Raw genomic sequence first — 14,419 nt, forward strand, 5'->3', positions numbered from 1 at the left:
CAAATGAGAAAGTGTTTGTATTGTTGATAACACATTAGAATTTAGGTGTAAAGATACAGATTCACAGATCTACTATTCATTTTAATGTTTATTCATGTGATTTTTTTCTATGGCGGTCATTGGTACTTGGAATAACTGTTTTATTAAAGGTGGTACTTGAACTGAAAAGATTGGGAACCATAGTGGCTCTATAGATAGATCTCTGATACGGCATAAACCTTTTTTCCTCCATCCAGAAAAAAGCTCCATCAATCTGAGAAGGTTCAAATGAAGGATTGCATGATATTGGTGTATATATTTAAACTTTTGTCAGATTATAGAATTCATTTATCTGATTCAAAAGTCTCAGAGAGTTTCTCAACACGAGGCCTCCACAGTCATTGAGCTTTTGCTCGGCAAGTAACAGAATCATGTTGTTTAAAGAAACGTACATTATAATAAAATAATGATAGTATTATTAAAGTTTTTAATATAGTTATTATTTGTGTGTTAATAAAAACGTTACTGAATGATAAACCAAACTCACTGCAACAGTTTGAATGTGAATCTTTATTCAGAAGTGAGAATTTTATAAAGATTATTTGAAACCATGAAACTGTATGGTAAGCATATAGATTTCAGCAACATAAATGCATTCATGTGTTCTTGTCTCTGTGTCTCTGTCTCATGTGTCTGTCCATCTTAATGCTTTGGTTGCATCAGAAATCTTCAGGTCTAAATACAAAATATAATGAAACAGAAAATACATCATTACAGGTTGGTTGGTATAAATGTTTTACTTCTACATTTCTCTTAAATTCATTGTGAACTTGCATTGTTGCATTACCTCAGTCTTAACCCAAGTCTATCCAAATATTTCTTTTGTATCACCTTAAGAAAAGGATAAAAACACTATTATTGTGGGTACTGTGGGTACATTTCTTATGGTAAAACATCACTTAAATAAAATGCAGAATTGATCTTTGATAAAAACACATTCAGATGTCCAGTGTGACTACAGCACTGTCATTAATGTGTGAAGTGAAAACAGACTAACACGTACTCACATTTCTTTTTAATAGTTATCTTCCCATCAGAGCATGTCCCCATCACATAATCTAATCTCCGTAAACCTCCAGCATTCCATCCCTCTTTACAATAAAGTTGAATCTCTTCATCACTGTGCCTTATGTAGTTATCTTGGACGGGACGTAGGTTGTACTCCATATAAATCTCAGGTGTTAGTTTGCAAGGCTCTATGAGAGAGACAAACTGATTTAAAGACATCAGAATAAACTTCATAACAGGATTGACAATAATATGGTATTAGATGACTTACTCAGACATTTTGGAGGGGTGTCCCATATCCCATCCCTACAGCTGTAATGTTTTTTCGGTTCTTTCAGCACATAGTAAGATTGGCAAGAGTATGATACCTTTGTGATGACCTCATCTTTCTTATCCTCAATGATATAATCTCCATCTTTTATTAGAGGTGGTGGAGGACAAATGCTACCTAATGATATCACAGTATCAAAGACAAAGATTAAGCAGTATACTACAGTTCATGGTAAATACAACTTGTTTAATTTGCCGTTAGGATGTTTTGTTTGCAGATTATACATATGATAAACTAAACAGTGATACAAGTTTCAAACCGAGATCTTGGAGACCCACGATTGGGTGATGGGGGGTTAAGAGGTGGTTGTGGTGGTTGGGTTAGGTCTGTGGTCGGGAACCACGTGGCTCTTTTCAAAAACCACGTGACTCGACAGGTGTCTCACCCTTCACCATCATTTGATTGCTAAAAACATCGTACATACGTTTGAATACATGCAGCGCATGTGTCACGAAACTATTCAACGTCAAACAACGCATCTATGGGAAGCTCTCGCGCCCGCAGGCCAGATTCAAGATACCCAGAGTGCGAGGACTTTAGAAGAGCGAGCGTCATGCTTTTATGGAAGTTACGGCTCTCTGTGGCGCATGATACAGAACTTGTTGCCTCGCTATAATCACAAGTAAAACGTTTTAAAGAAAAACCATGCAGCAAAGTGTCCGTTGATCAGATTGAAGCAAACTTCAACGCGTTCGTATTGATGTGCCGATTTTCACTTTTCATATCCGTGTGAGCAGTATTTCTCGCATATTAAATACTATGAATTCCATACATACAGCTGTCAAGGTTAACAGAGGAGTTGAAATTGCGGTATGTAAGTGTCTTGACAAAGTACAAACCGAACTACAAAGCTATTTGCAAGACGCTAGTTCCCTATTGATACTTCCCTCGTACTGCGTAGCAGGACGCTATGGGGAAAACTCCCTTTTCTCCGATGACTGAAGCTTTTCAATAGCGCAGTGAAAACTGTACGGCCATTGGTGTGAGAAAAATAAAACAGCGAAGCTGCATGGACCAATCGCGATGGCACCCGCCAAAAGGCTTATGGCTATTTACATTTAGGTATTTAGCAGACGCTTTTATCCAAAGCAACTTACGAAGAGTTCGGGGAGCAATAAGCTATATGTCATACAAAGAGCAATAGTACAAAAGGTGCTAATACAAAGTTACTAGTTTCAACAAAAACTAGACCACTACCTGTTTTTTTTTTCATCTGTCAAGTATTAGCCGTAGAGGTGTGTTTTCAGTATTTTTTTTTAGGTTGTGAGATGTGGTTGACCGGACCGCATTGGGAAGAATGTTTCACCAGGAAGGAGTCGTGAAGGATGAGCGGGAAAGGGATTTAGTGCCCTTCTAAGAAGTCATTACAAGGCGCCACTCGTTTGCTGAACTCAGGGTTCTTGATGGGGTGTAGGAGTGTAGTAGGGTGTGAAAATAAGGCATATCAGCATGATCGCGTTGTCTTAGCAATGTGATCAATGAAGGACAGCTGTTCATCAAATATGACTCCAAGCTGGATGGTGAGATTGTGTTGGACCGTGGGGCGTGCCGGAAACACGAGTAGTTCTGTCTTGGCTGGGTTCAGCTGCAGGTGATGCTCTTTCATCCAAGCTGAGATGTCATCTAGGCAGGCTGTTATGCTAGCTGCTACAGTAGTATCGTCTGGGTGAAACGAGATATAGATCTGGGTGTCAACAGCATAACAGTGATACGAGAAGCCGCTATCCGGCTATATAAGCAGACACATCGCCGTAGTGTCCTCAGGATCTCTTCTCCTTTCAGCGACGACTCGATCTTTCGCTTCTCAGCGGCTTCGCTTCACAACGGCTAGTTAGCAGTTTCGCTACATGGCAGCGCCGGTCTTCTCCCTGCTGCCAACCGGCAACACTAAAAACGCATAATTTCGGAGCAAATTTCCTGCGCCATTGTTGCGAATGCAGTGTCGTCCCTGTCACTCGTGTGGGGTCACCTACACGCTGCTGATGGGCACGACGAGTGCGTCTCATGCTTGGGACTTTCCGACGCTGAAGACGCTCTCAGAGAGACGGAATGCTCTCACTGCGAGAGCAGGAGTCTCTTCTCTCAGCGCTCGCAGATAGCTTTCTTTTCAGAGAGCGAATCCGCCCCTCAATCCATACCGCTTCAGCCCCCACAGACCTCTGTGCGGATGAAGCAGCAGGGTAGAGGAACTAAGTGCTCAGGGAAGCGCGAGCTCACGCCCACTCAGCGTGCCTCGCCTTCTCCACAGAGAGATATCTCGCCGGTTCGTTTCTCCCAGCCTGATCAGCGCCCACTGCCGTGATCTCGTTCAGTGGAGACGAACACAAGGAAGACGACACTCGATTCTTTATTTATTGGTATGGTTTTTAACAGAGTTAACGGGTAATTGTTCTCCCCTTTCATTAACGAGTTAAAGGGCTGATTCCTGCTGTGCGCAATGTACCTGTTATAAGATAGTGATCGGTGACATTGTCGCTTTGAGGCATAATATCTATATTGGTTAGATCGACTCCATAAGATATAATCAGGTCTAATGTATGATTAAATCGATGAATGGGTCCTTTAATGTGTTGTATTACTCTAAAAGAGTGTAGTAGTTCTGTAAACGCCACAGCTAATGCATCGTTAGCGCTATGTACGTTGATATTACAATCTCTGACAATTAGTACTTTATCAACGTTAACCAATAGGTCCAATAGGAAGTCCGCAAACTCTTTCAGAAAATCAGTATAGGGACCAGGGGGTCTATACACCGTAGCCAATGTAAAAGAAAGCAATGTTTTTTTTAATTGTTAGGAATAATTATGTTCAACGCAAGCACTTCAAATGATTTTTATATATGATCTCTTCTCTGAGTTACAGTAAGAATGTTTCCAAATATTGTAGCGACACCACCAACCGGACCAACCGGACGTGGCTCATGCATATAACTGTAGCTTGGTGGGGTACACCCATTTAGACCGAAATAATCATTTGGTTTGAGCTAGGTCTCGGTAAGACAGAGTATATCAAAACTGTTGTCCGTGATCATTTAATTTATAATAACTGCTTTTGAATTTAGTGATCTAATATTAAGTATGCCGAACTTTATGAATTATTTTTGTCAAAATAATTACTTTGTAGTATTATTCGTGGGACACATACAGTCTCTATATATTTGGAAACAGTAACATTTATAGCAGATGAGGAGCACAGACTATGTCACCCCGTTCAGTTCCGTGTGCCGGCAAAAACTAATTTTTGTTTCATGGTGTGAGTGCAGGGTCTGTTCTAATGACCGCACATCATACTGCTGTTTTAGCAAAAAAATAAATAAACACAAACATTGTCAAAAAAAAGAGCAATCTTCCTCTTCCACTGTCCTCTGGAGTCAAGCCCCCAAAGGGCGGCATACCTCCTTATTGCACCCAACCTCTTGCAACACGGGCCAAGGCCTGGCGGGCCATCCATGGTGCTTCGGATTGGGTCCTGTAAATAATATATCAATGATATTCACTCCAGTTTGCTAGTCGACCCCCGCGATTACGCTGGGTCATCCCCACCCGAGTGCAGAGCGCAAATTCCCACGTTCTGCGCACGTAATTAAGGAATTTACTGGACAAAGGAGCCATAGAACCAGTTCCTCCAGAACAAACCGAGTCGGGCTTCTACAGCCGCTACTTCCCCATCTTCGATATCAGACATCTGAACCACCCCCTTATGAAATGCCGTTTCAGAATGATTACACTGAAACAGATCCTCTCACAAATACGCCTAGAGGACTGGTTCTTCTCCCTGGATCTGAAAGACACGTACTTCCACATCCAGATAGCCCCCTGTCACAGATGATTCTTGAGATTCGCCTACGAGGGGGTTGCATATCAATGCATGGTCCTCCCATTCGGACTCTCACTGGCTCCCGAACTTTCACGAAATGCATGGTTGCGGCTTTATCTCCTCTCAGGCAGGCGGGAATCCGCATTCTGAACTACCTCGACGACTTGCTTGTTCTAGCACAGTCGGAGGAAGAGCTAAGGTCCCAAAGATCCCTCCTCCTCAGCCATCTGGAATGCCTGGGGCTCAGGATCAACCTTGCCAAGAGCGCACTGTCCCCCAGTCAATGTATGTTGTTCCTGGGGACAGTTTTCGATTCAACCTGTATGACGGCCAGAATCTCGCCAGACCGTGCTCTGGCTATTCGGCAGCTCGCGGCCTCCTTCAAACCAGGGGTTTCACACCCCCTCAAGGGGTTCCAGAGAATGCGCCCCTTCAATACTGGCTGAAACCGAGAGTTCCAAAACAGGTTGGGGGGCTCTGTGCGACGGCGAGCTGGTGTATACCACGTGGCTCAGACCCAGTGTCCTGTGATACATCGCTAATTCTGTCCTTCTTACAAGAGTTGCTGGATAAAGGCTGTTCCCCTTCCACGCTCAAGGTCTATGTGGCAGCCATTTCAGCTTCACATGCCCTCATTGCGGGCAAAGGAGTGGGCAAGAACGACTTTATCTTTCGTTTTTTGAAGGGCTTCAGATGGCTACACCCCCCTCGCCCCCTTACAGTTCCCACATGGGATCTGCCCACGGTCCTGAGGGCTCTGAAGAGTTCTTCCTTCGAGCCTCTGCAATCTGTGGACCACCGTTCTTTAAAGCTAACATCGGTGAAGCGTTTGGGCGACCTACAGGCACTCTCCGTGAGCCCCTCCTGTCTTGAATTTGGGCCTAATGACTCCACGGTTGTCCTCAAACCAAGGCCCGGTTACGTACCTAACGTGCTCTCTACTCCGTTCAGAGCACAGGTAATTACGCTCTCTGTGCTCCCCTCCTCCGAGCGGGACCTGGAGCTGAACCTGCTCTGCCCAGTCAGAGCGTTAAAAATTTACATTGAGCGTTCCGCCCCCTTCAGGCGGTCGAATCAGCTTTTTGAGTGCTTCGGTGACCGCATCAGAGGATCCCTGGTCTTGAAGCATAAACTGTCTAAATGGATAGTTGAGGCTATTGCGCTGGTATATTCTTCTGTGGGCCTTCAATGTCCCACAGAAATTAGAGCCCATTCCACAAGAGGCATTGCCTCTTCCTGGGCCTGGTCTAGTGGTGTCTCCATAGAGGATATCTGTGCGGCAGCCTGCTAGGCTTCGCTGTCCACATTTACCAGATTCTACAGTCTGGACATTCCGGCCCTCCAGGCCCGGGTCCTTTCTACTTAAATTAGGCTGCTGAACCTCAGTTCTCAAACCACACCAGCACCTAGCACACTGTTGGGACAATCAGCCGGACTAGGCCACCTATTAGCTTGGCCTTTTCCGCCTTCAGCAGGGATTCCCTGTTCCATACCCTGTCCCCGAGCCAAGGCTCCTGGACTAACTGGTGTTTTTTGTTCCATTTGTAGCACGGCGTGATTATACTGGTTCCCCATAGCCTCCTGCTACGCAGTACGAGTAAGTATCGATAGGGAACGTACTCTGTAACATACGTAACCTCGGTTCCCTGAGATACGGGAACGAGTACTGCGTTCCTGGCCGTGCTACAAGCTGCAGATGGTCGTCGCTTCAGTCAAAGTAACCTGAGGACACTACAGCGATGTGTCTGCTTATATAGCCATATGCCCCGCCCATTTTGGCGGGTGCCATAGCCATTGGTCCGTGCAGCTTTGCTGCCATTGGTTTAAAGTTTTAGTTTTCTCAGACCAATGGCCGTGCAGTTTTCACTGCACTATTGAAAAGCTTCAGTCATCGGAGAAAAAGAGGTTTTCCCCATAGCATCCTGCTACGCAGTACTCGTTCCCCTATCTCAGGGAACCGAGCTTACTTTAGTAACCGAGTACGTTATGTTTGCTTTCATGAGCACAGCAGAAGTGCAGAGCTCTGTGTGCTTTCGAAATGTTCTCGTGGTACCCAGATGTTAGAGATTTGCTGATCAGTCTGCAGCATTTCAAGATGTTGAACCAACCTGCAGTATTTTGTGAGTATCTGTACTATAATTTTTTTTATATGTTAGATATTATGAAGTTGAATTGAATGGAAGCCTAATGTAATCCTATAAGTTGCTTATAAGTAATGCATGCATCGTTTAATTTGTTTCACTGTTTTTGAGTTGTCTGTGAACATGTTATCTTATCGAAGGAAGAGAACAATTGAGTGGTTGCACCTGGTGTACAGAGCAAATAGGGCACCCTTGTGTTATACATTTTTTAAATCATTGAATTATGCCAATTATGACCGTTTTGTGATTTCTTTTAAAGCCTGATTGTGTCTTAAAAATGGCGGTTGCTAACAAGTTTTGTAATTTTCCTTCATAAGAGTGTGATCGTAGACTACTACCCCTGCCCTGAACGAGATTCTTTGTTATGAAAACTGTTATAAACTTTTTGGGAAGATTGCCCAGCCCTAATGATTTATTAGCAGAATTCAAAAAATGTTGCTTTTAATAGAAATTTTCAATGAGTTTTCAGACGTATTGTTATGTATCATTTGTAAATGTGACTCACTTGTGCAGTCAATCGTTCCAATCCATTTTTCACCTTTACACATCAAAGTTCCTTCTGGAATTTTGTCATATGGTTCATTGCACCTGTATGTGAAACTTTCGAAGTTGTTGTATAGACTTTTCTCATTTAAACGCGTCACAAACTGCAAATTTGTACAATATATAGTAAAATATATATATGTACAAAAATATATTGTTTAATGCCGTTATATATTGTATAATATATCTACATTTGATACGTTCCTTTGTACAGTCACGTTCACACAGTGAATTTTTAGGATTTACATCCATATTTACTTCGATTTTAGTTTGGTTAAAGAATGCGGTTGCCATCATCACACTCATAGCGTTCTGTGTCTCCATGTGAATATTTCCTCTCATCTTGGATTTCATCAATAAGTTTGGAATTGTTTACTGTCAAAAGAAGCTTTGAACAAAAAGCTGACAATAAATCAGAAATAAGTGTTATGCAGACATTTTTTTGTCAAGATTTTGTCCGATTTATTTTACTGTAAAATGTCTGCGCTCAAGATTTTCTCTAAAAACACTATTTGAGAGAAAGGACTAAAACTCCTTCTCACATTTTTATAGTGCTGTAAATATTCTCTGCTAGATTAGCTATATGACTATTTATGAGAGCTCACCTTCACATTTTGGTGCTTCATCCCAACCTGTATTGTGGCAAGAAACTCTGTTATTCCCCTTCATTGTGAAAAGTCTTCGACATCTGTAGATCACATGGGATCCATATGAATACCATTCTTCAGGTTTAGAGATGATGACTGCGTTTTCAACTTTTGGAGGTCTGACACAACCCTCCTCATCCACTGAAAAAGACAAGATTCACACAGGCTCTGACATGCTATGACTTTTTTTGTGCGATCTGCCCTACGATGCTCGTAGAGCAGGTGGAAAATAACTTCAGGTGGACTTAACATTGCGCTGAACTTTGAGTAAAAACTCTGGACGAGGATTTTGTCGAAAAATGTGGGTTACAACAATAAAAGCCGCAGGCAGCCTCTGTAAGATTACACTTCAAAATCGTGTGTAGGTTGTGCCCATGTTAACCTTATGTAAAATAAGTTAATATGTGCTATCTTCATTCTACAACTGTTTTTCAGACTAAACACTTTTAAAGCTGAATGTTTAACCATTTTAAAAACTTAAAAAATTATTATACTAAGTTTTTGGGCTAGGCTTTGTCAAGCCAACATAAAGTTTGTCTTCAAAATGTGTTATGAAGTGCTACCTCTGTAACAGTTCATATATTAAAGATGCTCAAATTGACAGGTTGGTATTTCCAGTCCACTGCTGACGCATTCACTTGATTTTTGTGATGATGTGTTCACTTACAATCACATACAATTTCTGCAGATTGTCCAGCGTTACTTTCTTTTAGATCTCAGTGTTGAACACAACATTCAAAACACACTCACAGATACATTGCGGCTCATTTGACCAACGGCCGTTGTTGCACGTCGCTACTCCCCACCAGTTCCCAGAGAAGGTTTTATAACCTGTGTTGCATGAATAAAAGATACTGTCCTCTGTAGGGTGGGTTCTCTCAATGTACCCATTTTCCAAAATTGGTGTAATGCAAGATCCTTCCTTTTCTGTGAAGTATATAAATACGGTCTCATTGATATCAATACGCAGATGTTGAGGGTGTTTAGATGAATGATAATAACATGATTTACCAACGCAGTCCTGTTTGTTTATCCATTCGCCTGCAGAATTACATGTGATTTGTATAAGTTGCTCGGGTTCGAATCCTGGAAGACATTTGTATTCTATTCTTGAGGACACATCGTATTTAGTGCGTTCACGACTCACAATCTTTGGTAATGTCTGGAAAACAAATTCATCACAGTATTAGAATGTAAATGATATGATGTATAAATAGCACCGATTGTGGATGGATAGAAAGACATACAGTACCAGCACACAGTGGATCTGGTTTCCAACCATCTCTTGTACATGTGGCCATCTCTGCCGTTTGACGATATCCAGTCAAACACCTGTAATATCTTTTCACATCCAATTTCATTTCTCCATAGAAGGAATCACTTGGATAAAAAAGACGTCCGTCACGTGGAATTTCACATCTAATGTCTGTAATAAGATTTGTTATTCAAGATTATATATACAACGAGTTAAGCAATAAGTCCAAAAAAAGCTTCTCTGTATGCTCACCCACACAAGTAGGACGGCTGTCCCATTCCCCATCATTCAGACAGTGAAATGTTTTTGTGCTTTCTTTTGTAAATAACAGCAAGAATCTTTCAGAGCAGGTAATACGGACCGTCTCTCCAGCTCGAAAGAAAGTTTTTCCCTCTGGTGTAATATTTTCTATTCCATATTTTACATTCTTGAGTTCACAGGTTATTTCTGAATAAAACGAGCATAATAAAGGGGTCAAACTTAATTGAATTATTTGCTTAACTGTTTTAGGGCATATTTGACTGTGGCACTGTTGACTTTGTGTTGGATCTTTATATTATTTATATAGCCACAAGCAAAATAATAATATAGGAGGATTTGACCAAATAGAGATTTTAAAAACATAATATAAAATTACATTTACAATTATTGCAAACTATAACTTTGAAGCCTTGTTTTCTTTATTTCAATGGATTCTTCAGAATCCTTTATTCTTATTAACAGTGAAGCATCACCTTCCTGTCACCTTCCTGTCACTTTGTCTGTGGTTGTTCTTTCGGAGGCACGTACTAGTGTTTTTGTCAGCTTGCCGTACGTCCGGTGTCTACCTCACTCATCCCCCCTGTCAGGCTTTTCCCTCACCAGGTTCTCATCACCACTTCACCCTGTTCACCTGTAGTTCTTTCTGGCCATCATTATCATCCTTATCTTTGATTTCTCGCTGCCTGAGCCTTGTTAGGTTCCCCTATTAAGACCCTCTTGTTCTCTTGTCTTGTCGGACCGTCACAAGGTAAACCTCTGAACGCTGTGCTCTGCCGTCTTGGCTTTAGTTCTTGTAGTTAAAAGTATCTTGTCTTGTGTAGCAATATCTCCAGCAGTTAACCTAGTTCCCTCAGTTCTCGTTAGCCTATTCTCTACTTCTCCAAAGTTCCTGTTGGCGTCCCGGACTGCACCACCCTCCACCACCGGCACTCATCTCACTATGGGGATCTTCCCTCCTTCGGAGCTATCTCAACGGGACTTCCGAGCCGTCTTACGGCTGGTAATCTAGTGTCTCTCACCGAGAGATTTGTCTCGTTGAGCAGTCCTCCAGTGAGGGGGTAACAACCTCTGCTCTATTCCCCTTACTTCTCCAGTGGATCGAGCCTATCCGTGGAATGAGCCTATCCCCAACATTTGTCCCATTGCCACTGCGCTGGTGGGAGTGACTCTCTTGGACTATAGTAATTGTTTGGTGGTGGTTGGGGCTGTAACCTGGAGTCTCAAGCAATGAGTGGCCGAGGCTGGTTGAGAGGTACAAGTGCCGGATGAGTGTCCGGCATGCAGGGTGTTCATGCCGACTGCACTGCGCTGCACTGTGCCCTGACGTCCTTCAGTGGTGTCATTCGTCCAGGCTGGCAGGCCATCCAGGGGTTCAAGGAACCTTGGTTTCCGTGCGCCAGAGCTATGTGTTGGCTTGCTCAGTGTGTGCTCAATGTTAGCCATCTCATCGACCACTGGCTGGTCTACTCCATCCTCTTTCCATCCCCTCCTGCCCTTGGTGACACATTGCCATGAATTTTGTCACTGGCCTTTCACCCTCTGGCGATAATACCATCATCCTTATGGTGTTGGATCGCTTCTCCAAGGCGGTCAATTTTGTTCCCTTGCCCAAGATCCCCTTCGCCCAAGAGTTAACTCAGCTGTTGGTGGACCACGTCTCCACGGTCTACCGGTCGACGTCATTTCCGATTGGGGTCCTCGGTTCACCTCCCAGTTCTGAAAAGAGTTCTGCAGACAGATAGGGCCTCTGTTAGTCTGTCCTCAGGTTTCCATCCCCAGTCCAACTGGCAGTGTGAGTGAGCCCACCAGAATCTAGGATGAAGACTCAGCTGTCTGACGTCCCACAATCCCAGCTCCTGCAGCCAACAGATCTCGTGGCTCAAGTATGCTCATAACTCCTCATCCATCTCTTCGTCAGGTATGTCCCCATTTGAATGATCTATGCAAGAGCGCGATGCTGCGGTCCCTTCTGCTCTGGCGTTCGTCCGGCATTGCCCCCCCCTCTGGCGATCGTCATTGATCGCCCCCCTCTCCAGAAGGCTGGTAACCTCGGACCGAAGCACGGGAGTGTTCTCACCTCTGACTGAGGTAACTTGGGCGGGGTGCCTGACGAACCGAATCGTCCTCACTACTCATCGTGACGTGCTGGCGTGCACCTAGATAGCATGATGAAGGAGCTAGCGAGGGGATCTGCTTCATTGCCCCTGTGGGGGGATGTTCTGTTGTGGGCAGCATGGCTGTCTCGTGAGGGCAGGTGGCAAGCGGGTCTGCTAACTCACCTGCCTAAAGTCTTTGCCGCCGGATGCAGCGACGAATGGAGGGTGCGGATGGCTGCGAAAGTTGGATGCGCAACATCGAGTTGAGGCTGCTGCATGTCATGGGCACCCAGGGAGAAAGTGGGCAAAATGGTCGACAGGCCCTGGGTAGGATTGAGGTGGGACGTGGCCAGGACCATCCAAGTGCGGCTTGACAGCGACGATATTACTGGAGCTGCGCAAGTCTCCCTGGGTGGTCCCCGTCCGGGCCACTACCTGGAGGGCTGCAAAATGCCGACCGGGGCCTGGTCATGGCAGGTTGAAGACGTTCCTCTGTCTGCTGCCGGTGTCACCAACATCCCACGCTGCGCGATGGATGCATTTAGAAAGCTGGCTTTCTTGAAATCTCACATCTGCACAAGTTGCGTCAGACCACCAAAGTGTACATTGTCCAACCTCAGCGATGACGAGAGCTTACAAGCTTCGGAAGGTCCCATAACAGCACGCTCTATCTGGGCTACCGACATTGCCCTTAGGTGCTCCAGAGTTGAGGGAAGTCAGGGCGACCAAGCTCATCTACCATGAGCACCCCGAAGAGGGCGCTCCAGATTTTCGTGCTCCTCGTGCCTTTCCGGGAAACTGGCCCCTATGTGGGACGCAGTTCCCCATGTTCCGTATCCAGGTACCAAGACTCCGGCTGTGGGCTGCTGGGAAGGCAGTAAAGTGCACCGCAACCCGATGCTCATGGCGGCCGGGCTAGCATAGCTGAAACAACTCTGCGTCAGTCTTGACCTGGGCTCAAGCTGCGAGTCCTCAGCGTCTGATGTCAGAAAGACGCCATCCAATGTTGCCATCCAAGACGGTATTGTGGCTGTGTCCACGCAAACAACCAGCAATGACTGCATTACCATATCCACGATTGCTACCTCAGCATGCTGGGGACGGTCGAACCCAAGACTACAGCGGCGAGACATGCCTGGTGACATGTGCTCGCTGTAGGAGAATTTTCCCATTTAGAAACAACTACCGAAACGCACAGGGGAAGTGGCAAAACGCTTGGACGAGTTCCGCTGCTTTGCTTCATAGACCCAGTAGAAAGAATCTAAGATCACTCAGCATAAGCCTTGCAGGTTCCGAAGAACAAAAAGGAGAATGAATGGTCACGCTGTCCCATTCGCCAAGTTCATTGGCCTTCTCAAAAGTATAAACGGAGATGATAGGTTCTCAAGTCAAACCCCATTCTGTCAGTCTCGACACAACGTCGAGAGACCAACAGAAAGGGAACCCAATGAGACAATGATCATTCTTTATGCATGTATTGAACATTTAGCATAATTTATAACATTTACTGCAGCTGTACACATATGAAAAATCGGGCAGTGATGTACCGTTTCGCAATTTTATTTATTTAGTGTTTTCATGATTTAGTTCAAACATCTCTTTTTTATATGGCAGCAAAAAATGCTTCATAAATGCTTTAAGTTAAACAATCAACTGATACTTTTACTGAAAGGCATTTAGTGTACAGATTCTTCTCATCTCTCATGAATCAATTATAATCGTCCAATTGAATGAAACATTTTATTACCTGCTGCGTTTGAGGATCCAAGTGTATTTAAACCTAAAATCAAACTGACGATTATCGGATATATTTCCATTTTCCAGAGATGTGATCTGTTTGAAGAATGTTCAGTCAAGCAAATGTTTGACAACCAGTATCTTCAGAGAAATGCAAGCATGTGTCAAATGGAATTAAATCAAATGGGTGTTTAGGTACACGTAAAACAAGTATCAAGGTCCTCTGCTTCTCCGGGAATAAAAACATTGACTCATACTGCACCCTCTCAACAGCGTTGTCCCTCCCCATAATGTCCTTCCACCTACATCAAACATCTTTCAGTAACACATGCTCAGTACTCTCTCTTTTTATAATGTGTCTATTTATGAGGTGTTTTTTATACAACACACCAAAGTTAGAATCCCTTGTTTTGTTGTGATTCATCCTAAAATGTCCATTGCATACAGAACAGATTTTGATGTCACTTGTTTGTGGTTTGGTGATTTGATGTTATCTTAACAAAATGTTTCCACCTGACCAGACAACAAAAACTCCATCACACACA

At 43.8% G+C, this 14,419-nt stretch overlaps 1 protein-coding gene across 2 annotated transcripts; it reads right to left on the minus strand.

The window, feature by feature from the left end:
* Positions 1-529: 529 nt before the first annotated feature.
* Positions 530-14,211, minus strand: LOC306902846 (complement factor H-related protein 1-like). Of its 2 annotated transcripts, none has more exons than XM_079471714.1 (10): positions 13,885-14,211; positions 10,033-10,227; positions 9,773-9,951; positions 9,537-9,687; positions 9,276-9,452; positions 8,484-8,666; positions 1,319-1,495; positions 1,047-1,235; positions 827-870; positions 530-714 (listed from the first exon to the last, which is right to left on the minus strand). In XM_079471714.1, the coding sequence occupies exons 1-9, from the start codon at positions 13,952-13,954 to the stop codon at positions 845-847; spliced, it is 1,347 nt and encodes a 448-aa protein (XP_079327840.1). In that variant the 5' UTR covers positions 13,955-14,211; the 3' UTR covers positions 530-714; positions 827-844. The 2 variants fall into 2 exon arrangements, with proteins under 2 accessions (XP_079327840.1, XP_079327841.1); XM_079471715.1 differs by having other exon boundaries at positions 9,778-9,951; positions 13,885-14,113.
* Positions 14,212-14,419: the final 208 nt, after the last annotated feature.

This window comes from Barbatula barbatula (genome assembly GCF_947034865.1).
Source record: "Barbatula barbatula genome assembly, chromosome: 13".
Taxonomy (NCBI): Eukaryota; Metazoa; Chordata; class Actinopteri; order Cypriniformes; family Nemacheilidae; genus Barbatula; species Barbatula barbatula.